The 24,468-nt window shown below is 45.5% G+C and overlaps 2 protein-coding genes across 2 annotated transcripts in view; one reads left to right on the top strand and one right to left on the bottom strand.

The window, feature by feature from the left end:
- The window catches only part of DLD (dihydrolipoamide dehydrogenase), a 34,661-nt gene extending 31,106 nt beyond the window's left edge, over positions 1–3,555 (top strand). Inside the window, exons 10-14 of the mRNA XM_051849690.3 lie at positions 44–214; positions 532–721; positions 1,132–1,269; positions 2,618–2,707; positions 2,800–3,555. Of these exons, the coding sequence (XP_051705650.1) occupies positions 44–214; positions 532–721; positions 1,132–1,269; positions 2,618–2,707; positions 2,800–2,865 (655 nt within the window). The 3' untranslated portion in view covers positions 2,866–3,555. The remainder of the gene's footprint in view (positions 1–43; positions 215–531; positions 722–1,131; positions 1,270–2,617; positions 2,708–2,799) is intronic.
- Positions 3,556–7,655: 4,100 nt separating this feature from the next.
- LAMB1 (laminin subunit beta 1) overlaps positions 7,656–24,468 on the bottom strand; it is a 73,479-nt gene continuing 56,666 nt past the window's right edge. Inside the window, exons 25-34 of the mRNA XM_051849689.3 lie at positions 23,106–23,475; positions 18,489–18,673; positions 17,302–17,543; positions 14,667–14,870; positions 13,863–14,007; positions 11,893–12,100; positions 11,624–11,765; positions 9,447–9,623; positions 8,116–8,275; positions 7,656–7,935 (exon numbers count right to left, since the gene is read on the bottom strand). Coding sequence (XP_051705649.1) covers positions 7,799–7,935; positions 8,116–8,275; positions 9,447–9,623; positions 11,624–11,765; positions 11,893–12,100; positions 13,863–14,007; positions 14,667–14,870; positions 17,302–17,543; positions 18,489–18,673; positions 23,106–23,475 — 1,970 coding nt within the window. The 3' untranslated portion in view covers positions 7,656–7,798. The remainder of the gene's footprint in view (positions 7,936–8,115; positions 8,276–9,446; positions 9,624–11,623; positions 11,766–11,892; positions 12,101–13,862; positions 14,008–14,666; positions 14,871–17,301; positions 17,544–18,488; positions 18,674–23,105; positions 23,476–24,468) is intronic.

The raw sequence follows: 24,468 nt of genomic DNA, 5'->3' as shown, positions 1-24,468 counted from the left end.
ATGGCAGATGTGAGTTTAATCCCTTGTGCTGTCTGTTGTCTAGTATTGAAGCTGCTTCTGGTGGTAAAGCGGAAGTCATCACTTGCGACGTGCTCTTGGTTTGCATTGGGCGACGACCCTTTACTCAGAATTTGGGACTAGAAGAGCTTGGGATTGAACTAGATCCCAGAGGTAGAATCCCAGTCAATACCAGATTCCAAACTAAGATTCCAAAGTAAGTTAAATAATTATTTATATTTTCAGTAATTTTTAAATTTACTGTGAAGACTGTTCTGAAACTAAAATTGTTAGACTTTAAAGCATGTGTTGGATTTGGGGAAGAATACTAAACTTGGAAGATGTAAAATAAAAATAACTCAATGAGTATCTTCATTACTCAAAGACTAGAACTTGAAATCACATTTTTGAAGAGCCGCATGTGGTATGTTTTTTGAGATGTACTAGCCGGACACATATTGTTAGCATGGTGTACCTGGTTTCAGACATGTCCAGTTTCAGACGTTCACGTGTTTCTTCTGATCTCCGTGGCAGCATCTATGCTATTGGTGATGTGGTTGCTGGCCCGATGCTGGCTCACAAAGCAGAAGATGAGGGCATCCTCTGTGTCGAAGGAATGGCTGGTGGCGCGGTGCACATTGATTACAACTGCGTGCCGTCCGTGATATACACGCACCCTGAGGTGGCTTGGGTTGGAAAATCGGAAGAGCAGTTGAAGGAAGAGGTAAGCCTGAATAACAGGCAGTTTACTCCAAAGTGTGAATTGAGCTGATGATGTTAATGTCTGAGAAAATGCGTTTTTCTTAATTGTGTGAATGTCTTTTAATAACCATGTAGAACTTTAGAGTTGAGTTTATGCATTTTTTCCTTTATTAGCGTCATGAGGAGGTCATTCACTCTTTAGATTTATCACTGGTGGATGATGTCCCGAATTCAAAAGCTTGTGGACACTGTATTTGCTTACATTTGTACCCAAAATACAAGTATACTTCCTTAGCTAGCCTTTTGGTCTTTGCTTCTGTCTACTGTGTGAACAATTGCCTTCTTGGAATTTATTTTCTGAACAACTGGTAGCTGATTGGGAATGACTTTTTTCAGTGTTTTTATAGATTCTCATTTTTTGTTTCTCATCAGGGTATTGAGTACAAAGTTGGTAAGTTCCCGTTTGCTGCCAACAGCAGAGCTAAGACTAATGCTGACACAGACGGCATGGTGAAGATTCTCGGGCAGAAGTCAACAGACAGAGTACTGGGAGCGCATATTCTAGGACCAGTGAGTGTGGAAAGTTTTGTTTGTTGTTCTAAAGGGTGCTGTGGAAACGGTAAAGGAAACTGCTCTCGCTTTAGGATGTGGACTATTGAGGGATGACACAGCTGCAGTCTGTCAGGCACACCCAGTAAAATAGACCATAGTGTGTAGTAGATGAAGTTTTAAACAACCTGGTGTTTATAGTCTGAGGTTGCCAGTTATAAGTAAAAACTTGAACTTGGTCTCTGTGCATCATTTCCAGGAGGGTGCCAGTAGCATGGTCAGTCTTGTGCGCCATATCACCTGCTTTCTGTGCTATAGCCAGGGTTAGCCCTTTAACAAATGCCCCGGGCCACGCCTCTGCTTGAAGCCCTCCAGTCATACTTCTCAGCGTTTGACCGTTAGCACGAGGCCTGTCTGAATTGGTGCTGCCCTGCCCAGCTTTCTCGTCTGTTTGTGCTTTCTGTGACCTCTGCCTCGAATGCTCTGCTCTCAGACCTTTCCAAGCCTGGCTCTCACTGTTCACATCTCAGCTTATCTGTTACCACCTAAGGGAAGCGTTTCCTACCAGCCAATGAGCGTTGCATCTTCCCAGGAGGTGGCTGATGTAACACAACTAGTAATGAGAACAGAATATCTGCGTGCTTACTATGTTACTTCCTAAGTACATTCATTGGGTTCATTTCATTTTTACAACAGCTTTGTGAGATAGGTGCTGCTGCGATTCTTGACATGAGGAAACAGAGCGTCTGAGAGGTTGAGGTAGCAGGTTGTAAGACTTCAGTCCAGGCTGCTCAAGAGCCCAGGCTCTTCATTTGAAAACAGAGTTCTTACCACAGCACACTTTATCTTCGCAAGTTAAACACTTGCTGTTTTGACAGTTTGGTTTTTTTTTTTTAACTTACTTACTTGAAAGGCAGAGAGAGAGAGGGAGAAATATTTTTTATCCCTCGAATTCCCACAACAGCAGAGGCTGTGCCAGGCAAAAGCCAGGAACCCAGAATTCCATCTGGGTCTGCCACATGGGTTTCAGGGACCCAAGTGCTTGAACCATCATATGCGGCCTTTCCCAGGTGCCTTAGCAGTGAACTGGATTGGGAGTAGAGGATCTGGGACTCAAACTGGCACTTCAGGACGGGATGCAGGTGTTCCGAGTGGTGGCTTAACCTGCTGCACCACAACACCTGCCCTTTCAAGCTCTTTTGTGTCACCTTTTCTGTTCATCTTTTCCTGATTTTTTTCTCAACTGTTGTAATGATAAACATTTCAATGTTAGTATCTAAAGCAGCCTCTCTTAACCTTTGCTGTCTTATTAGTGGGTAATTGTTTTCGCCAAGGGAAGCAAAATGACTTCTTGTTTGTTACTTTGAAGGGTGCTGGAGAAATGGTGAATGAAGCGGCTCTGGCTTTGGAATACGGGGCATCCTGTGAAGATATAGCTAGAGTCTGTCATGCGCATCCGGTAACTACTGACAACATAAGAATTGATGGCTGTGTACATTTTCTGTGTCCCACAAAGACTTGGCTTTTAATTTTAAATGTCTTCTCTTGCAGACCTTATCAGAAGCTTTCAGAGAAGCAAACCTGGCTGCATCATTTGGCAAATCAATCAACTTTTAAATTAGAAGATTATATATTTTTTTTCTGAAATTTCTTGGGAGCTTTTATAGAGGTCACATTTCTGAACAGAATATGCTCCCAAGTGCAAGGATATCTAGGACTCAACTATGAGACTTTTGGAAGGTATTTAATAGGTTTGGGCAGAATGGGATAATCTCCTATCTATATTTTAAATAAATTTAATATTTTGTTTCAGTGCATTAATATGCAGGACAAAAACTACTTATAATAGTAGCATCCTGGAAGATTTCCATCAACCTATATTTTCATGCTGTTTGTAAGGTTCAGCTTCACTGAACTTGTGATAGTTTTTATCTCTGGTGCAGTGAAATTGAATTCAGTTTTACATGGATGGAGCTGGAATATGGCATGTGTTGAAGCAAGGTGATCAAGTTATTTTAAATTTGGTTTTCATATTGGAAACAGATTAGTCATTAGAATAAGATTCAAATATGTATAAACTGAACCGATGTAAATAAAAAGTGACTGTCTTCTCACTTGTCTTGTTTAACCCTTAAATTGTTGCAGTTTAAATGTAGAATTTTTAAGGTTCCATTGAGGTCTACAAGTCTGAAAGATAGTTATTCAGTTACAGAAATAAAGGGGTCTGTTTACAAAACATATTAAATGGAGACTTAAATGTGTTACAGTGGGGAATAAAGATAACAATAAACATGTCTTAAATATTCATTCTTGGTTATTCTGAGTGGCTCTTGAGATGGTCCTACTTGTTTTCTGACTACCTGTAACATATATTCTTAATATTTATTGCTGCTTTCTTGGGCTGAATGTATCTTTGTTCATGTTGTATGGTATTAAGGTGTTTAAAAGGACATAGTCCTTTCATCCACTTTGGAGATGCCTGCTAAAAGCTTAGCGTATACTTTTGGAGAAATACAACATTAAAGGAATCTACTTTTTCCCTATGTGGATTGCCATAGCTAGATGAATGGCCATTTCTTTTTTATAAAGAATACTGTAAAATTGCATTTATTGATAAATGTTTAAAAATGGCCATTTTGGAAGATACACTAAGAAAATACTAAATTCTGAGTAGGATTTTGCATATTACAGCTAAACTCAAGAATCATTGTAGATTCAGCGAGTAATTCTCAAGTTTTATATAGATGGCATAAACTTCTAAAGAGGAAAAAACTAATTACTTTAAAATTTTCAAGCACTAGAAATAAGCAAACTAGATACTGACTTGATGGTGATTTAAAGGTTGTAGTCATAAGGAAAGTTTGGAGAATGTAATCTGGACAATTGGTTGATCACAGCTAAAAGGAAAATGCTTAATATTCATGGTTTGATTGCATTATAAATTAGTTAAATTTTCCTTCTTTTTTTTCATATGTCCAGTGGTCTCAGATTGTATCATGCCATTATGAGTGATCATTGTAAAGACTGGTTCGGTTATGTCTCTGAAAAACACTGAGGTGTCTTTGTTTCTGTTCTTTTGTTTTTAAGATTTATTTATTTCTTTGAAGGGTAGAGTGACAGACTTTTTATCTGCCAGTTCACTCCCCAGATGACTGCAACAGTCAGGGCTGGACTGGATAAAGCCAGGAGCCATGGACTCCATTCTGTTGCCTATGTAGGTGGCAGGGACTTATGTATTTGAGCCATCATTTGCTGCTTCGCAGGCACATTAGCAGGAAGCTGGATCAGAAGTAGAATAGATGGACCTTTTTTTTTTTGTAATTTTTTTTTACAGAGTGGACAGTGAAAGAGAGAGAAAGGTCTTCCTTTTCCGTTGGTTCACCCCCCAATTCTGAGTTGTTCCTTTATGGTATGAGAGGTGGGAGTCAAGTTTCAATATCCTGCATTGGGATATCCAGTTTTCCAAGTGCCAGTTATTGAAGAGAATGGCATTTCTCCACTTAATGGTTTTGGTGCTTTTATCAAGAATCAGTTGGGAGGGCCGGTGCTATGGCATAGCAGGTGAAGCCTCTGCCTGCATTGCCAACATCCCGTATGGGTGCTGGTTCAACTCCCAGCTGCTGCTCTTCCGGTCCAGCTCCCTGCTGTGGCCTGAGAAAGCAGCAGAAAATGGCCCAAGTGCTTGGGCCCCTGGATCCACATGGGAGACCCAGAGGAAGCTCCTGGCTCCTGGCAGCCCCAGCCTTCTGGGGAGTGAACCAATCAATGGAATCTCTCTCTCCTCTCTCTCTCTCTCTCTGCAACTATGCCTTTCAAATAAAATAAATCTTAAAAAAAAAAATCAGTTAGCTGTAGATGTATGAACTCTTCTCTGGGATCTGTATTCATCAGGAGTATCAGTATATAGTTATTTTTTGTTCCATCTTTGGTTTTGTATCAAGATAATGCTAGAATGAATTTCAGAGGCCTCCCTCCCTCTCGATTTTTTTGAAGTAAAGAATTGTTAGTTCTTCCTTAAGGAGGTTAGGTAGAATTCAGCAGGAAAGGACTTTGCTTTATTGAGAGACTTCATTACTGATTGTCTCATGACTTGCCAGTCTGTGTAGGTCTTCTGTGTTGTCTTAGTTCAATCTTGGCCAAGTTGCGTGTGTCCGTTTCTCCCAGGTTTTTCCATTTGTTTCTATGTACTTGTCTCAAGTGATGTTCTTTGGTGTCGGTTGTGATAGCTCCTTTTTCATGATTTTGAGTCTTTTTTCTGTTAGTCTAGCTAAAGGTTTATTAATTTTGCTTAATATCATTGATCTTTGTTATTTTTTTCCATCTCCTCAGCTTGTGCTTGGTGCATTTTTTTCCCTAAGTTCTTAATTTCTATGGTTATTTTCTCATGTAGGCACCCCATGAGTTTTGGTATATTTCCATTGTTTTATGAGATTTTTAGATTTCCCTTTTTATTTCTTCAGTCAGTGACCCATTGTTTATTCAGAAGCATATTATTTAATCTCCATATATATTTTCTAAGTTTTTTCTTTGTGGTTAGAAAACAAAAATGAGTACTTTTTTTTTTTTTTTTTTAATGCATTGCAGCTTGTCTTGTGGCCTAACACAGTCTGTCCTGGAGTGTATTTTATGTGCTAAGAATGTATTCTGCAGCTATGGGGTGGAATTTGCTGGAAGTCCACGCATAGTTTTTTCAAAGTATGCATTTTCCAAGACTTTGAAGTTATGTCAAAGCATCTGCAGAATTTAGGTGCCCTTCTCTTCTGTGTCTCCTTTCTGGGATTTTTCTCCTTTATATTCCAGCTCCCTGACTCCTGAACCAATGAAAGTTGGCCTTTATCCTCCCCTCAAGTGAGAACTTTTCAGAATTGGGAGAGCAGGGTGGGCGTTTGGTGCAGTGGTTAAGGCACTTCTGGGGACCAACTGCATCTATCGGCGTGCCTGGGTTCAGGTCCCAGCAACGCTTCCGACTCCATCTTACTGCTAACGTGCAGCCTCGGGGGCAGCAGTGTTGATGCAGGCACTTTTGTTCATGCCTCCCCTGTCGGAGACCCAGGTTGAGTTTTAAGCCTGGCCCAGTCCCAGCTGTAGGCAGGCATTTGGGGAGTGGCTCAACAGCTGGAAGATATCCCCACCATCTGCCTTTCAAATAGAAAAGGAAAAAAAATGTAAAAGAAGGGTTCAGCATTAGGTCCTCTTCTTGCTGCATTGCCCTCTGTTGCTGTTTCCTTTTTTTACCAGCAGGAGGGCTGGTCGGATAAGTGTGTTACTTTGTCATTACTCAAACATGGCCCCTGCTCCTGAGGAAGACGGTGTAATTGGGGAGCAGTATAATCTGATCTAACATGGATTTTAGCTAGAGACACAGAAGATTATTAAGTGCAACCTAAAGGATTCATACTCAATATGAGAATGCAGATATCTGGGATGGTGGTGGTGAGAATTTCCTAGGAATAAAACAAGTTTTAAATGTTCACTTACTGTTTATCTGCTGAGCTCTCAACATTTCCCTAGCTTGTAAAGGGTGGGGTTTGGTTAACTGCAGCTCATGGATAAAATGTTTTGAGTGAGATCTTTGGTTGTTAACTGAAAAGGAATGAGAAGTAGTAGAGAGGTTTCTACCACTTTAAGTAAAATACTTGAATAAAGAGTGGGTTGCTGTAGTAGACGGGGCATGATGACTGTGCTGGGTAGTAGGGTGATTATCTCAATAACACGGACAAATAATTGCCTTGTAACACAGGGAAGCTGCCTTATTATAGCTGTTTATGTAACTTTTGTCCAGGGCCAGTTTCAGATGCAGCTGTGTTGGATGTGTGGGTGGTTAAATGGTCCACGGAATAGTCTTGCTCTAAGAGATGTGTGAGGACAACACCCATTCCAGCATGAGCTATAAAGCTGACAAGGCTGGCAGCTAACAGTCCAGCAGTTTCCTTTATCCTGTGGGTCGATGGTTCCGACCTCAGCAGCAACAGAGAAAGTTTAGAGCGTTGTCCTGTACTTTGCGTAGCACTGTTCAGCTGGCAGGAGCAGTGTGTGGAAACTCAGCCCTCCCCTAGGTGGCAGTCAGGACAAGCCCTGGTCTACCCTCCTGACCTTGTAGGATTTGCTACTCGTTCTCAGTCCCAGAGTGAGGAATACTCACGGACACAACCGAGCAACCAGTGAAACAGTGAAGGTGGGTTAGGCTATATCCCTTCTCCTCCCCAGCCTGGCACGCCCAGTGCGAGGGTTTAGGAGGATGCTGGCCTATGAAATAGGTGAGGAATAGCTTGTTTACAGACATAACAAATTCAGGTCTTCATGGAGGCAGTAAACATTTATAAATCCATTTATAGTGAAAATAACATTCTTTGTTAAAAGGATTCACGATCACTGAAGCAGTAAAAGTAAGTGAATTATACTAAATATATATTTATACAAAAGCGCTGTACTTTATTTAGCTCCATACAAAGTCCGGTGGTTAAGAACATTAAATAGGTAATGAGTTTCACTTTATTAAACGCAGCTCTTTGGTCACGCAGCTGTCACATGCTTCCAGCCCTCCCTCCTGTTACAAGCAGGTGCTGTAAACAGCAACTTTCTGGCTTATATCCTTGAGGAGTGAGCGGACCTCGCCTTCCAGCCTCACTAGTTCTTGAGCTTTATCTTCTAAATATTTTTGATTGTCCTCATATTTTCTTTCTAAATCTGTGGAAGATAAAATCAAGAAGCAAGTTGGAACAGTTTATGCCATATTATGATTTTGTAAAACCTGATCTGATCTTTGCCTGTGAGGCTCTAGTTAAACGCCTGACACAAAGTGAGTTGATTTTCACCTTTTAAGTGAAACAAGCTCTACAAAACATGAGCCTAAGTGGAGAGACCCACCTTTCAGCAGTTGCAGCTTGCTGTTCGCTTGAGCCAGAAGTGTTTTTGCTTCATTCTGTAGCATTTCAGCTTTCCTTCTGGCGTCGGCTGACTCTTGACTTTTTTTGGCTATGACGTTTTCTGCTTGCTTGTACTTTTCACCAAGTTCCCCATCGAGAACCTGCAGTTTCACGTTGAGACACACAGAGGGGATAGCGATGAGATGTAAGAGCAGTAGTGTAAGGGTGGCAAGCTCGCATCACGTACACATGAGCTCAGAGGGCGTGCATTCTGGATAAAAGCCAGCAAGGCTGTTCAGGTTTCATCAGGTTATCCAATGGCAGGTAATTTAAAAACATCTCGAAACGGTGGAATTGAATGTCCAATTGACATGAATTTGAAAAACATTTCAAAGAACCTTTTAGGTTCCCTAGGACTAATCCCTTATTCTCTTGATTAGCATTTTTCTTTAGGAAAGTAGAGTAGATGAGACATCAAAGGAAGCCAATTCAGAAGAAATGGCCAACCATCCATCTGGATCTTGACTAACTGAAGGTTTGAGGAGACTTGATATCAGGAACTCAAAGAGAAAAGGCAGATTTTACAAAAGATGGAAGAAGGAGGGGTAAGATAGTAGCATATGCGAGCAGAGGCTGACGAGGGAGAAAGGTTTGATTTGGAAAGATGTTTGCACATCAAACTAACCATCGTGGACATTTCAATTCTGTAAGCAGACAACTTGGGGGATATATACTCTCAGCAAAGACAGCTGCTCCCTGTTTTGTCTTCCCCAACCGTAAGGCACATCAAAGTTCCTTTTGTGTTCCTAGAGGTTACAATTACTTCCACCAGAAATTCTGAACATCAGTAAGGTGTTAGGAGACAAACTCAGTCACCCAGCAGTATCAACACCACCTCCGTATGTTTAAAGCAGTATCTTTGGAGGTAAGCGTGCCCACAGACTTCTAGTTAGTGCTTGGCTCCTAGCTAGAAATCTGAGCAGTGTGAGATTGTGCGTAATACGGGACTTTCTGGTGAGGAGCGGGAGTGGTTAATTCAACATTAGGTCTGGAAGAGGCAAGATTTGGTTTCCTGCTAAGTTGTTCTCTGTAATGAATCCTTTTTTGTTTTTTCTGCCATTTTCCTTTTGAAGTATTCTCCAATGGCCAGGTAATTACGATACACCCTACAGATTGTTCTAAACACCAGACAGGGCATCAGTACAAGTTCAGTATACTTAAGGACTTTGACCCCCAAGTTTGGATTTGAGGACCCAGGACTTGCTCCTTGAGGAAGCAACCATGTTAGGTTCCTACCCTTTATAAACTATGCAGTTAGAAAGGTTTCTGTACCTTCTTGACGTCTTCCACACTTTGTTTCACAGAATGCACTACTTTTTCAATATACTCTGCCTCCCCCGAGTTCTGGGCAGACTTCCGTTTCAGTTCTTCCATGTTTCTCTCGAGCTCGCTGATGCGCTGGGAGGCGTTGAACAAGGTCTCCTCAGAAGCTGCCGTTTCAGACTCAATCTGCAAACAAGTCAGTCATGGGGCAGGCCATTAGTTTAAGGAACGGTAGGAAGTACAAGTTTAGAGGAAGATTTCCAAGGCTGTTATGCAATTTTGCTCCAGACCCAAAGAAGTACTAAAAGTGCAAAGTAGAATTTCAGCACAGCTTGTAGGAAGTACCCAACTGGAGTCTTTGCTATAACTTACAGGTGCATGTTGTTATTTTGGTACTTCTGGTTATCTAAGCTGAGGCTGATGTTAAAGTGTCCTTATTAACAGCCCAGGCAATATGATGTGTTAAGAAAGCACTTTAAGGAACCTGCAAACTTTGGCTAAAGAACGAGCAGCTATGAGAAGAGGGATTTCTGTGTAAGCTTAAAAGTTAATGTTGGTGAGAAATTAAACTTGCAGTTATCTTTTAAGTTTTTCCTACCATCTCTAAACTCTCGAAGTGCAGGTGTCAACTGCTTCCCGAAGACTCGACATGTTTGAGAAAGATGACCCATGGCTTGGAAAGTTAACACTGGAAGTTATAAGTGCTACCTCACCTGGACAACTGGTGAGACCCACATTTGATCTCTTGCTAGCCAAAGAAAGCAGCCTAGCCCATGAAAGAATAAGCAAATTTCTTAAAAAGTATTTTCATGTATGGGTCTGTACCATAGAATTAATTCTGAATAACACTGTTGTAAAGAAACCGATGAATCAGTATAGACGTGCTAAATTTTTTTTTTTTTTTTTTTTTTGGACAGGCAGAGTGGACAGTGAGAGAGAGAGAGAGAAAGGTCTTCCTTTTGCCGTTGGTTCACCCTCCAATGGCCGCCACGGCCGGTGCACCGTGCTGATTTGATGGCAGGAGCCAGGTTCTTATCCTGGTCTCCCATGGGGTGCAGGGCCCAAGCACTTGGGCCATCCTCCACTGCACTCCCTGGCCATAGCAGAGAGCTGGCCTGGAAGGGGGGCAACCGGGACAGAATCCAGCACCCCGACTGGGACTAGAACCCGGTGTGCCGGCGCCGCAAGGTGGAGGATTAGCCTAGTGAGCCGCAGCGCCAGCTCTAAAATTTCTAAATGTTTCAGGTCACATGATTTCAGCCTCAAAGTTGATTACCTCAGAAAATTCTTTTAGTGTTGTAGTAATTCTCAGAAAACAGTGAGTAACAAAAAGGCCTTATGGGCACAAAATTTAAAGGAACAGTTGCTGAGGAACTGTTGGGCTGCACTTCACTGAGAGCAACGTGATATGGGGATGCAGGGTCATATCAGTGTGGGCCGAGAGAAGCACATTGAAAAACCATCTCCCGGGTTTTAAGTACGTGGAGAGGTGGCCCAGCAAAGCTGACAGGGTCAAGTACAAGGGGCATCTATTTCAGAGTATAATCTGAGAACATGCAGGGTGGTTGGACAAAAAACAGTTACAGAACTGGTTTCTAGAAAACCAAAGACTGAATTATGTTTGCACTTTTTAAACGAGATTCTTTCCTTAATCTCAAGTATTTTGCCTCTAATAAAACATGAATTTTTCCATGTATTTGGAACAGGCTGTTTAGCGATCAGATCTCTCCGTCCTGCAGAACTGGGCACATTTCGACCTTTGTTGCTTTCCTTCAGTTGTCCTGTGGGAATGATCACCCAAACCTTGAGACACCAGTCCTTTGGGCTACTGTGGAACAGGACCGTTTTTCTACAACTGGACTGTGATATGAGTACTGTCCTTCATGTCACTGAACAGAGTCCACTCTGTTTCCTCAGTTTTCATCTCTTTAGGCTTTTTGTGGAGGAGAAAAACCAAAGGGGGCTTAATGCTACAGGACCTTCGGAGTCCCTGTCCCGTGAACACAAGCCTCCACTCACTCAGCATCTGCCGAGGGAGTCATTCAGGTACTTAGGTCAAAGCAGTCCTTTCATGTCCAGTTGTAAGGCTTTCTGTTCAGAGGTATCTACCAAACGCACTTGTTGTTCTGACTCAAGAATAAGGTGGGTATTTTCTCCCACCTGCTACAGTGACAGTGGCAACTTACAGAAGTCAGCAGGTTCTGGGTGCCCTGGATGTCCTCATCTGCTTGTTTAAGTGCTTTCTCGGCTGCAATCTGGGCCTTTTCCGCTTCTTCCAGGGCTTCCTTTACTGTGTCTGCGGTGACCTTAACATCCGTTGCGCTTTTGCTAGGGAAAACAATGGGAATGTATTGTATATGAATGTGAGAGTACTGGCTTTGAGAAAGAACATTCACTGAATCAGGAAATCGTGTGTTTGTCCACAGCCCCCTAACACCGTCATGTCCTCAGATACCTGGCTCTCTTAGCTTCTTCTAACAGCATCTCGGCTCTTGCAATGTCAGCCGCGCTCTGCTGTAGGATAACCTCTACTTGAGAGAGGCTCTCGACTCGTTCACGGATGTCTTCCGTCAGGTTCTGCAACTGCTCAGGGGTGCTAGGCATTTCCATTTTCAGGACTTCATTCGCAACCGCTTCGATGCTGTCCAGATCAGCACTGTCCTCTGTGGAGAGCAAAAGTGGCCTATAGACAGGTGCAGAATCAGAGGACTCACCCATTCAGCCCCTCGTCCTCGTCCACGCTGGGAACAGCCCCCGTGGGCTGGCACCAGGGACAGGCACTTTCTGTTTCTCAATGAGGAGGGGAGATGAGTACTGTTAGAATTTGTGGTGGGCTGGGGTTGTGAGACTGCATGGAGGATGAGGAACTGATCAGGCTTTGAAGAGTAACAGGACTTGACGTTTCTGGGTGGAGACACAGTTCATGCAGAACATGTTATGTGATGGTCTAGGGGAGTGAATGGGTCAGAGAGGTCAGGGTATATAGCACAAACCATGTCAATACAGATACAAAGAGCTGGTGTCCCTTATAAGCTAGATTCAGGAAATTCTGTTATAGGAAGGAAGAAAATCCAGTCACAGAAGCAGGAGAACCAAACAGTATATTAGCAAGGGAGCCAAGGAGTTTCAGATGTCAAGTGTGAAAAGCAGTCAAACTTGAGATGCGATAGATCCTCATTGTTTTTGAAGATTAATTTATTTGAAAGAGAAGGGAGAGACAGATCGATCTTCTGTCCACCAGTTTACTCCCCAAAGGACCACAACAGCCACAGCTGAGCAGGCCATTATGGAATGCTGGCATAGCTTAACCTGCTACGCTGTAACACCAGCCACCAGTCCTCATTGTTTCAATTCAGAGTTTTCCTTAACTCACAGCCCAAACCACCCTTGCTAGTAACTCTTGCACCAGCAACATGTCAATTTTTTATTTATTTATTTATTTTTTTTTTTTTAAGATTTATTTGAAAGAGTTAACTGAGAGGCAAAGGCAGCAGAGAGAGAAGTCTTCCATCTGTGTTCACTGCCCAAATGACTGCAATGGCCGGAGCTGAGTACCTGAAGCCAGGAGGTTCTTCCGGGTCTCCCACGTGGGTACAGGGGCTCAAGCACTTGGGCCATCCTCTACTGCTTCCCCAGGCCACAGCATAGAGCTGGGTCGGAAGTGGAGCAGCTGGGACTCAAACTGGCGCCACAGGCGGAGGCTTAGCCCTGTGCACCACAGCGTCAGCCCCAACATATCAGTTCTACAACTGACCACAAATTCTAGAGATTTTCTTCTCTACAGAATGCTTAAGGTGCAGGGCTGTGTAACTGGAGGTATACTATTTTGTAAATAATGACATTACCGGGCTGACGTTGAGGCACAGCAGGTTAAGCTGCTACCTGCCAACACCAGTACATCACATGAGCCATTTCAAGTCCAGCCTGTTCCAGTTCTGATCCAGTCCCTGGTAATGCTCCTGGGAACACAGCAAAGATGGCCCAAGTACTCTAGCTCCTGGTTCAGCCCTGCCTGGCTATTGCAGGCATCTGGGGAGTATACCAGAGAATGGTATGCCTTTCAAATAAATAAATCTTAAAAAAAAAAAAAAAAAACTACAAAGATTCGGTAATGCTGAAGTAACCTCTCTTCCTTGAATGAAGGCTGCTAAGGCAGAGTCCAGATTCGGTGACCACAGTCTGTGTTTGACTCCGTACCTTCACCTTGAGTACCCTGTTAGGTCTGTAAGTGCCCAACAGCAGAGACGGTTACTTACATATGCATTTCTTCACATGAATACTTTTCATTTCTGGACATGTTGCTCTGAGACATTATACTCTCAGAAATTGATTTATGCACAATACAGATTTGAATTTGGCCTCTCAAATAGAATCTCACAGGAACAGATACCTTAAAAGTAATATGAATATGAGAAAGCTCCTTACGGGTCAGGAAGTCTCGGATTTGCTTGATCAGGTTTCTCAGGTCCTCATTGCTCTTGTCCACTTTTTCTTTAGTTGCGTTTGTCTTCAGCAGAACACCCTGAGCGTTCTGTTTTGCTTCATCTGCCCTCTGTTTTGCTTCAGAGACCTGAATACGAAGAATCCATCATTTCATCCATGGAACAACATCACTTGGTCCAGAAAATGATGTTGAAAGCCCAAGCATTTGCAATGACAAATTCTCCCATTCAAGCAAGTACTGTAGTCCTATTTAGACTGACATCATTCAGTATTTAATACTTCCTACAGAGATAGAGCTAGCACTGAAAATTTTCTCAAGTTGTTTTAACTCTTCCCAAACTTTCAGTAGTCTAGCAAGTGTTCCCTGTTTTTCTCCGGTTACTGAGGTAAATACTTCAGTTGAAAAGTATGTGTCACTTTAGAAAAATAAATGTTCAATTGCTTAGTACAGAATTTTCTAACACACCTGGATATACTCATAACCCTGGATCCATGTAAAGTAACTTGGTCATCTCTAGCTGTTGTCATCTAAGATTTAAACGTCTTGCTCTAAAGACTGTTACTGCCCCGTGAGTGAGGAGACGAGAGATTCTTAAACTCTCTGTGAATAAAATGTCCCCACCTCTTTCCCTGACCTGCCAGAAACATCAGCATTCTTACTTGACCATGAAATGCCCCTTCATTTCAGCCTGCATTCAGAACAGACTTCTGCCTTTCAGATCTTCCAGTCCACAACTGAAAGCAAGCAAACAGACTGAACAAAAACTGGCCCTGTCACTGAATTACCATCTTGGAGAGCTGCTCCACTTCAGCCAGGGCGCTCAGGACATCTCGGTCAAAGTCCATGGCCTTCTGCCAGGCACTATGGGCGACGGTGACCAGGCCGCCGCAGCCAGGCCCCCCACACTTCTTCTCTCCCTCGTCGGTTCTGCAGTTGGGGCCGCCACACTCAGTCTCGGAACAGGAGGCCCCTGGAGGCGTGCCACAGGTCTGCAAGGAGCCAAGGATCAGGCACAGAGGGTTCACATAGTGAGTGCCGCAGCCGCACAGCTGCGAGGGCCTGGGTGGCCCCAGAGAACGTGTAGGTGGTCCTCAGCAAGGGTCCAAAACAGCGTGTTCAGGAGCCCAGTGCAGAGGAACAAAAAGCTGAGGGATAAGCGAACCTGCACATGGCCAAGGAAACCTGACAGCCTCTCAATGCCTTCTGCCCAAGTGACTCAGAGTGCCACGTGGGCTCTGCCCAGGGTGCAAACACTGGTGGTGGTGCCGTGTTGAATTCTGCCAATGCAGGAGCTAAAAAGAATCCCCTCCCCCCTTTTTCCCCTAACCAGTTGGAGCTTAACAGAGAGCCCCGTGAACTCTGTTTCACCTTGTTAACTGCTACAGTGAACAGAGTACCATAAAAGGCCTAACAGCGGGCATTTTAGTAACTTCACATCCAGTTAGTGAGACGGATCACTCCTTACCACGGGCAGGGCCGGATGCATGGAGGAAAGTGGGCAGAGGGGAGACTGTTGAGGATTGCAGCCGTTCGTGGGGAAGGACGTGTGGGTTGTGGGATTTCAGCATGGAAGTGGGGGGAAAGAGGAGAAAACAGTACAAAGGGACGAGGGTGGATGCAGCTTTTCCAAGTCACTACCCCTCCCTGCACTCAGAGTCCTCTTCCTTTCAAATCTTCTAGAAACTTCCCTATTGTCACTCCTTGCTCATGGCACACAAACTGATAACGTTACAAGCCTGCTCTGTGATGGAAAAGGCTAGACAGGGAAGGAATCTTCCTTTTGTAGACAATGTTCATACTGGAAAGAGGCAACGAAAAGCAATTACCAGAATGCTTCCAAACAAGGAATACTTCCAAACAAGAAGGTTTTGAATAAATACAGTCAACTCTTTGGCCTGATAACTTAATTGTAACCCCACTGTATCTCCAAACCTACAATGATGGTCTCAAGGATGCTTTGTACAAACAATCTGCCAGCACACCAGGAGATCTGTTTTGTTTCAAGAGGCAGGCATGGGAAAAAAAAAAGAAAAAAAAAAAAAAAAAAGCATGGGCCTAGCTAAATATCCCCAAAGACAAAGGACTGAAGTACCTGAAAAACACAAAGGGTGCAACATCTATTTCTGTACTAGGAATGACAGTACAGAGCCTACACGGAGCGCTCTGAGGGACCCGGGGAAGCCAGCCACGCCCGAGCGTGCATAGGGAAGGTGCAGGCTGCAGAGGCCACAGGGACCCCGTGCCTGTCCACTCCCAGGACACCTGGGGCCCGCTTCGCTGCTTCTCAGTGTAGTTTGCAGAGATTCAACTTGTTGGCAATGACTGATTTTTGTTTTGTCATTCTTTGTAAGGAAGGAATCAAAACAATGGAAAGGGCTGGGAGGACTGGCATTTCATGTCTGTATGAAACAACTTTGTCAACTGGCAGGTGCCATTTGCACAGTGCTCTGGCCCCTGGGTTTTTGTTTTCCTCTGCATGTTTCATTTAGTGAGAAGTGGTCTACTTAGTCCCTATCTCCATTAGATGTCCAGTTTCTTACAATGAAAGTGAAACATTGCAGGCATCAATACAGTTGGTCACGATACAATACAGATAGGGCATTTTGTCCTTTTCAAAGAAAGTTGCGGTGGGGCCAGAACAATCATTCGAACAAAGTCAGGAGGACCGAATCCTTCCCAGTCTGCTAGTCATGTACCCTCTTCTCTCACTCTGTATTCCCAGGCTGAGAGAATTCAAGCCTTACTCCACGAAAAACTGCCCTGCAGATTCTCTCAGGGGGTGACCTTCCTTGGAAAACAAAGGAAATGGGAGTCAGGAACAGGTTCAGGTTGGCTTCTTTTGGCCTTCTGCCCAATTTTCATTAAACTCAGTACTCGATTTCATCTGGCACCGGAGTCGCTTTTTAAAAGCTCCTAGGAAATGAATCCACCTTTTAGGCAGATTGCACGGTTAATCTTCACCAGGTACAGTTACTGGAACAAAGGGCCAGTTTAGCTAATAACCATGGAAAAAATTCTTTTGTGTCCTTGAAGTTTTGGGGGAAGGACCTTCCAGAACCATTCTAAACTCCTCTGAGACGGCTCTTGTCAGCTCACAGCAAATTAAAAAAAAAAAAAAAAAAAAAAGTCGTTTCAAGAAGTCACTGAGTCAATCTAACAGCCCCCAAAAGTGGTCCTTACTCTTCTGTTGGGCCACAGAGAAATGGCTGGGAGAGAGGAGAAGGCTAGAAACGCACATGCTGGCGTTCCCTTAGCCTGGCCACGCATGAGTCACGGAAGCCTCACACTGGTCCAGAGACTTGAGCCTGTGAGCCTCACTCGTGCTGATGGCTTTGCAAACTGAGCAGTATTAATGACACAGGCAGGATGGGCTTGTTCCTCCTTGCATCACAGAAACCAGGCCAAAGCCTGAGATCTTACCATCTCGGCCACAGCTGACAGGTCTAAGCTTTGTAGTTTGCCTGCCAGTTCATCAAGAAGGCGGGCCTGCTCCTCCTGTTTCTCTCTGAACCGGGACTCCTGCTCCATCATCAAGTCTTCCACTCTTTCTCGCGTGAGAGCTGACTGCTCCACGGTGCTGTGGGGATCTGTGGTGGAGGCATTCACCCTCTCTTCTGCTTCAAGAGACATCTGGAAATACTTGGTAATGCTATCCAAGGCGCCTAGGGCAGGAAATGACATTGCCCACAGTTTACTGTGTTGTACCGAGCTTCCTTACCAAGCAGTGCTCACATGTGCTGTCTTCTGGCCCTAAGTCTACTGTTGAGTTTTTAAACTCAACAAAGAAAGTATTTATGAAATAGTAGAGCTGTCTCCTTGAGAGCAGGGTATCTACCTTGTCCCATGAGCACTCTGCCTAGCTCTGAAGGACGCCAGACCATCTGGGTGAAAACTGAAAAATAAGTCCATCACACAGATGTCTCTACGTGCAGGCCAACATCCAGCTCTTAATAGCTGCTATCAGGCAGCTTGCTGATAATCAGGCTAGCTGATTTCTCCCTTTCCTAAGTCATTTATTCAGATCCAGCCAAATGGCGAGTTATTAGGCAAAGAAAAACAACGTGGTTATGTTTTGACATTTTAGGAAGCTAGTTAAACCCAAAGGCAACCAACTGCATAAAACAGGATGGCCAGGGTGATCTAACATTACTTCTACTTTGACTTTTTGGGGCGGTTCAAGATGGCCTACAACAGCCCCTAAGTGGAGGATTTGCAAAAAATATTTCCTGACCAATCAACATTCCCAAATATGAAAGGATCTGCAGAAATGTCAATTCAGTATTGTAACTGTCAAAAAGAACCGCTCTCCAAGAAAAGGCCAGGGGGTTAAACTACTCACTGGGAAAATCAGGACGCGAATACCATTCTAACAAATACTGCCATTCACGCTGGGGAACCACGCACGCCCCTTCATTTCTCTGTGCCCTGTGTCCCACATTTTGTAAAATGAAGACCTTAATCCCCATCTGGCCAGAGACTCACTAAGTTTTTAATCATTACAAGTACTTCCTTTTTTTTTTTTTTCCTGAAGACGCTATACCCAGAGGTTTGACATATGGTTTAAATCCATTGTCTAGGACTGCATATTTGTATAAAAAGCTGCTCACCTCGAATATCAGAGTTCTTGATAAATTCCAGTTGTTCGGCGAGTTCTTTCACAGTGTTGTCCAGGTTCTCCGCCTCTGCCTGTAGAGACTCCAGTTGTGTGGTCGTGCTGTTGCTTTGCGAAGCTGTGTCAGATAACTTCACTTCTACCTGGGCCATCCTCTCTATCACATCTTTGGTGAGTTTCCTGTAACAGGAAAGGTAAGCTTACCTATGTAAAATAAACCCGTGGAGAACTGTTCAGTCTCTCGTACCTTTCCTACTAACACCGTACCCGTCACTGTAATTTCAATCCAACGTGGTCTTTTGTGGCAGAGGTGACTTGAGTACTGATCTGATTCTAAGGGATCATAATTAGACCTAACAATCTTTCTTGCTCCAAAGGGGAGTGAAGAGGGACCCCACAGCGCGTGCAGCCGTGTTGTGGCCGTCGAGGGCTCCCACGATTCCCAGGCCATGCTGTACGATGAGCATGCATGAGCAGAGTTCAAGCCCAAACCATCCCACCCACGTCCGAAGACGCTAACAACTCAAGACAGGAGAAGGTCAGTGGGGGCCACCCAACTCTGCTCTGCACGACCTCTCCCCTTCAGACCAGGGGCTGCCACTGGAGCCCCCTCCTGCCACCCAGCACCCTACTTTCAGCTTTCCAAAGCAAAAAAGGTGCCATCTACTGGCAATGAAAGGTGCTACCATGTAGTTTTCACAATATTTCATTTGGAATCCCAAACCTACTGTATTTTGTTCAGTGTCTTCTATCTCCAGCCTTATACCTATTTGTGTGTGTGTGTGTGTGTTTCATACATACAAATACAAGGAAGCATCAAAAAGTTCATGGAGGGGCTTGCATTGGTTAAACAGCTGCTTGGGATGCCCACGTCCCAGTCCCATGTCGGAATGCCTGGGATGGCAGCAGATGACCACTCAAATAACTTGGGCCCTGCCCCCATATGGAAGACGAGTTTCCAGCTTCTGGATTTGGTCTGGCCTAGCCCTGGCTATTGCAGGCATTTGGGGGGATGAACCAGTAGATGGAAGATCTCTGTCACTCCACCTTCCAAATAAATAATTGTTTTTTCTCTGTCACTCTGCCTTCCAAATAATTTTTTAGGTGCATGAATAATTTGCAATATTATTTAATCCATCTTCTATGAACTCTGTGAAGCCCTCTGTACAGTGTGTGGGAGGCAGGTATACCACACAGAACGTGCTATTTGAGTGGACATTCCCTCTGAGAATTGCTGGCATTACACACAACCATCTTCTCGGGGATCCAAGGTATAAAATTACAGCTGAGAAGGGGTAGAAATGCTGAAAGGGTGAGGGCCATTAGCAGCATGGTATTTAAGGCTGAGATAATAAAATGACCTACTTCAAGAATAAGTACCTTTTTTTAATTTTTTTTTTTATTTTTATTTTTTGACAGGCAGAGTGGACAGTGAGAGAGAGAGAGAGAAAGGTCTTCCTTTTGCCGTTGGTTCACCCTCCAATGGCCGCCGCTGCAGCCTGCGCACCATGCTGATCCGATGGCAGGAGCCAGGAGCCAGGTGCTTCTCCTGGTCTCCCATGGGGTGCAGGGCCCAAGCACCTGGGCCATCCTCCACTGCACTCCCTGGCCATAGCAGAGAGCTGGCCTGGAAGAGGGGCAACCGGGACAGAATCCGGCGCCCCAACCGGGACTAGAACCCGGTGTGCCGGCGCCGCAAGGTGGAGGATTAGCCTATTGAGCCACGGCGCCGGCCATAAGTACCTTTTTTTAAAATTTTATTTGAGAGACAGTTCCCATCAACTGGTTCACTCCCCAAATGTCTGCAAAGTTCTTAAAGGGATCACCTGGGTATATTAAGTTAAAATATAACAATATAAAATATTAAACCCAATGACTTCTGGGGGAAAACACAGCTGGGTTTTTCAGTGCTTTTCTTCTGTTACTCTGTTGATTCTCAAAGGCTTTTGCAGGTCTCAAAAAATGTTAGCAATCCTTAAAAAAAAATCAAAACCGACCTGGTATATTTTTTTTTTTTTTTTTTTTTTTTTTTTTTGACAGGCAGAGTGGACAGTGAGAGAGAGAGACAGAGAGAAAGGTCTTCCTTTGCCGTTGGTTCACCCTCCAATGGCCGCCGCGGCCGGCGCGCTACGGCCGGCGCACCGCGCTGATCCGATGGCAGGAGCCAGGAGCCAGGTGCTTTTCCTGGTCTCCCATGGGGTGCAGGGCCCAAGCACCTGGGCCATCCTCCACTGCACTCCCTGGCCACAGCAGAGGGCTGGCCTGGAAGAGGGGCAACCGGGACAGAATCCGGTGCCCCGACCGGGACTAGAACCCGGTGTGCCGGCGCCGCTAGGCGGAGGATTAGCCTAGTGAGCCGCGGCGCCGGCCCGACCTGGTATATTTTTAAACAAGGCCACTTTGGATACAGAAGCGTATGCCCTTGGATATTATGTCAAAAAAGATTAGTGAAACTAGTTTTCCCGAGATGACTGCAATCAATCTCAAATAAAGGTACAAACAGAGTGGTTTTGGGGATGTCATCTCTGGGCAGGCTCAAAAGACACCACATCTTTTTAACTCTCCCAGAGGTGAGAGACCAAGACCAAAACTCCTTTCCTAAGCGGGCTTTCGCTCAGACCATGGCTCCAACACCTGGTAGTGACTGCGCGTGAGGAGGCTGAGCCTTACTGAGGCCAAGGCCACGCTACACGTGTCAGCTCCCCACAGCACACACTGCCTACCGCCCAGGGCAGCCACGTGGCCTTGGGCACAAAACCTTGGCATTAAACCCAAAGATTGGTTACTCTACATTGCTTACTCTACTTTTTAAATTTAAAAATGTCAGCCGGCGCCGTGGCTCAATAAGCTAATCCTCCGCCTGCGGCGCCGGCACACCAGGTTCTAGAAGGAGGGAGGGAAGGATGGAGAGAAAGCGAATGAGAAGAGAGAGAGAAAGACAATAAGGTCTTCTGTCCACTGATTCATGTTCCAAATGCCTACAACAGCCAGGGCTGAAGCCAGGAGATCAGAAGACTCAAGCCCCATCTTCCGCCTGAGGGTCAGGGACCCAAGCATCTACGCCATCATCTCCTGCCTTCCGGCGTGTGCATTAGCAGGAAGCTGGGACACAAACCCAGGCATCTCACAAGGGATGCAGGCGTCTCAGGTTTGTTGCCCCAGATGCCCACTCTGGAACCTATTACTTTAAATCTATAAGGTCTTCAGGAAGAACCTGCTGTAAGGCACCTGAGCTAATTATGTCCACGATACCCTTCCTGCTTCTCAACAACAGTATGAAATGAAAAGTCCTGGGGTGGGGCTGTGGTGTAGAAGGTTGAACCTCTGCGTGCAGTGCCAGCATCCCATATGGGTGCCAGCTTGAGTCCTGGCTGCTCCACTTCCAATCCAGCACCCTGCTATGGCCTGGGAAAGCAGTGGAAGATGGCCCAAGTGCTTGGACCCCTGCACCCACATGGGAGACCCAGAAAAAGCTCCTGACTTTGGCCTGGCACAGTCCTGGCCGTTGCAGTCATTTAGGGAATGAACCAATAGATAGAAGATCTCTCTCTCTCCTCCTCTCTGCATCTCTGCCTTTCAAATAAATAAATCTCAAAGAAAAAAATAGAAAAGTCCACCAGGCTTCCTGGAGACTGTGACCAGAGGCCCACCAAATACAACAAACACTGCTGAAATTATTATAATGTAAAATCGCCTTCTCAAAGTGCACATTTAGCTATGAAACAGTTCTCTTGCTCATGCCCATATGGTGAGTCTACAAGAAAACCCTGTAGCATCTGGGGGACAAAAGCTTCGTACGCTTTCCCACTCTGTCCCTTCAGCTCCCAGGTCGGGAGTTGGGGGCAGGAGAGGTGAGGCTGGAACAAAGGGCAGAAAAATGATCCCTGAGAAGCTGAGTGACTCAGCTCAGTCCCCTGCATAGCCTGGTAAAATCACCACCAGCAGACAGACAGGTGATCACCCAGAGACGGCTGGGAGGAGGACTTGGCACTGTAGGGCAGCTGCCGTCACTGGAGGAATTTTGCGGCACTGGTCTAGACACCAGCAGCTGAGCCGCAGAAACAACTTGGGAGTACACAGTCTTTTTTTAATGGTAATGGAATCACCCTCAAGTGACACTATTTATAATCCCAAGAAGTCACATTATGTCTTGTGCAATTATATTACATTGCACAGGTCAATCCTTAAGTTATTCTGCAAGGCCGGTGTTAGCCTCCATCTCCTCCCCAGGGTGGAAAACAAAGGCCCAGGGATTCCATCATTCAGGTTCAAAGCCCAGTGCACGGCTGAGAAGAGATTCAGTCAGGGGTCTCTGGTCTCCACTGCCTTGGAGCATGGTTTTGCTACGGCAACACTGAATAAAACATGCACACAGTCTACACTGCGGCTTCCAGAACTGCGGGCCCCAGTGACGCGCCAGCGTTCACTCATCCAGATGCCCAGAGTCAGGACCGTGGACAACGAACGGCCCAGATCTGTTCTCACGGCCAGGACCAGCCAAACCCTTTGGCAGAAGCACCATGCCAGGAAGTCTCGGCTGTTTATTCATCAAGTTGGAAAAAAAAAAAAAAAAAAAAGAGTGAGCCATTACACTGGCTCACAGCCTACTCACTCTGCTTCCTCGAAGAGATTCCCGATGTTTTTCAGCGGCTCGGCTGCGGGGCTGTGGGCCAGGATGTCTCTGATCTCATTGACCTTCTTCTCCACTGAGTCCACGGTCTCCCGGTAAGGCCCAATCACACCGCTGATCTTCAAGGCTTTGGCTTTTTCCAAGAACCTATGCGTCCTGTTGGTCAACTCGGCGATGATCGTGTCCCAGAGGGCAAAGCACTGGTGGCAGGGCGTGCAGTTGGGGAAGACTCCCGAGTACCCTCGTGTGCACTTGTCACAGCGGGGCCCCTCGACACCCTCCACACAGACACACTGGCCCGTGGACTGGTCACATTGCGGCGTCTCGATGCCCATGGGGTCACAGTCACAGGCTAGAAGGGAGACAGCGATGCTTCAGACCTCCATCCAGAGCCCCAGCGACAAGGTTTGGCACTGAGAATCCCCGGTCCCTGTTCCCACGGGAAGACGTCCACTATCCAGGACAGCATAGCACCCTTCCTGGGAAGGCTGCAGCAGATTTCCCAGCCCTCACGTGGCCATCTAACCCCTTTCCTAACAATACCACTCCTGTTACCCGAAAAGCAAAAGCTACCGCCGACGGCTCACTACGCACCAGGCTCTGCACTGCAGGAATAGCTTCTGTACACCATCTCATTTAGCCCTCACAGTGACCGCCCCGAGAGGGATTCTAGAAACCTCCAATGCAGAAACAGACCGAGAGGCACAGCAAAGAAAGGCCAGGTCAGGACCCAGACTCAGCACTGTGCCTCTGCCTCCCTCTAGCATCTGCTTCCCTGAGCCCATGGCACCGGGAGACTGTTCAGGTTGCATCTGGCCTAAGATACAGCAAAAACGCACAGCCCCTGGCTTCACGGGCCCTGGCTGGTCACAAGCAGAAGAGGGACTACTCAGCAAAATGCAATCAACTAGGTGCAAAGAAAACTAAGCCCATTTAAAGTAGCTAGTTTACAAAGGTTTTCAGCTAAGTCTGAACTAATCTGTGGGTGTCTCCCACTGTGGTAATCACTCCAGCACCACAAGCACCAGCTCCTAAAATGCCAGACAATGGGGGCAGCCTTGTGGCACAGCTGGTTAAGCCACCACTTGTGACGCCGGCATCCCATATGGGCAGCGGTTCAGGTCCCAGCTGCTCCACTTCCGATCCGGATCCCTGCTGGTGCATCCAAGTACTTGGGCCCCTGCCATCCACGTGGATGGATGTTCCAGCTCCTGGCTTGGGCCTGGCCCAGCCCTGGCTGTTGCAGCCATCTGGGGGAATGAATCAGCAGATGGAGACCTCTTACTCTCAAACTCTGCCTTTTGAATAAGTTTTTTTTTTTAAATTGCTGGACGTGACACAAGGG

This window comes from Oryctolagus cuniculus, chromosome 3 (genome assembly GCF_051225735.1).
Source record: "Oryctolagus cuniculus isolate XC-2025 breed Fujian yellow rabbit chromosome 3, ASM5122573v1, whole genome shotgun sequence".
Classification (NCBI taxonomy): domain Eukaryota; kingdom Metazoa; phylum Chordata; class Mammalia; order Lagomorpha; family Leporidae; genus Oryctolagus; species Oryctolagus cuniculus.
The sequence above is the reverse complement of the archived record's forward strand: the minus strand, read 5'-3'. Positions and strand labels throughout refer to the sequence as shown.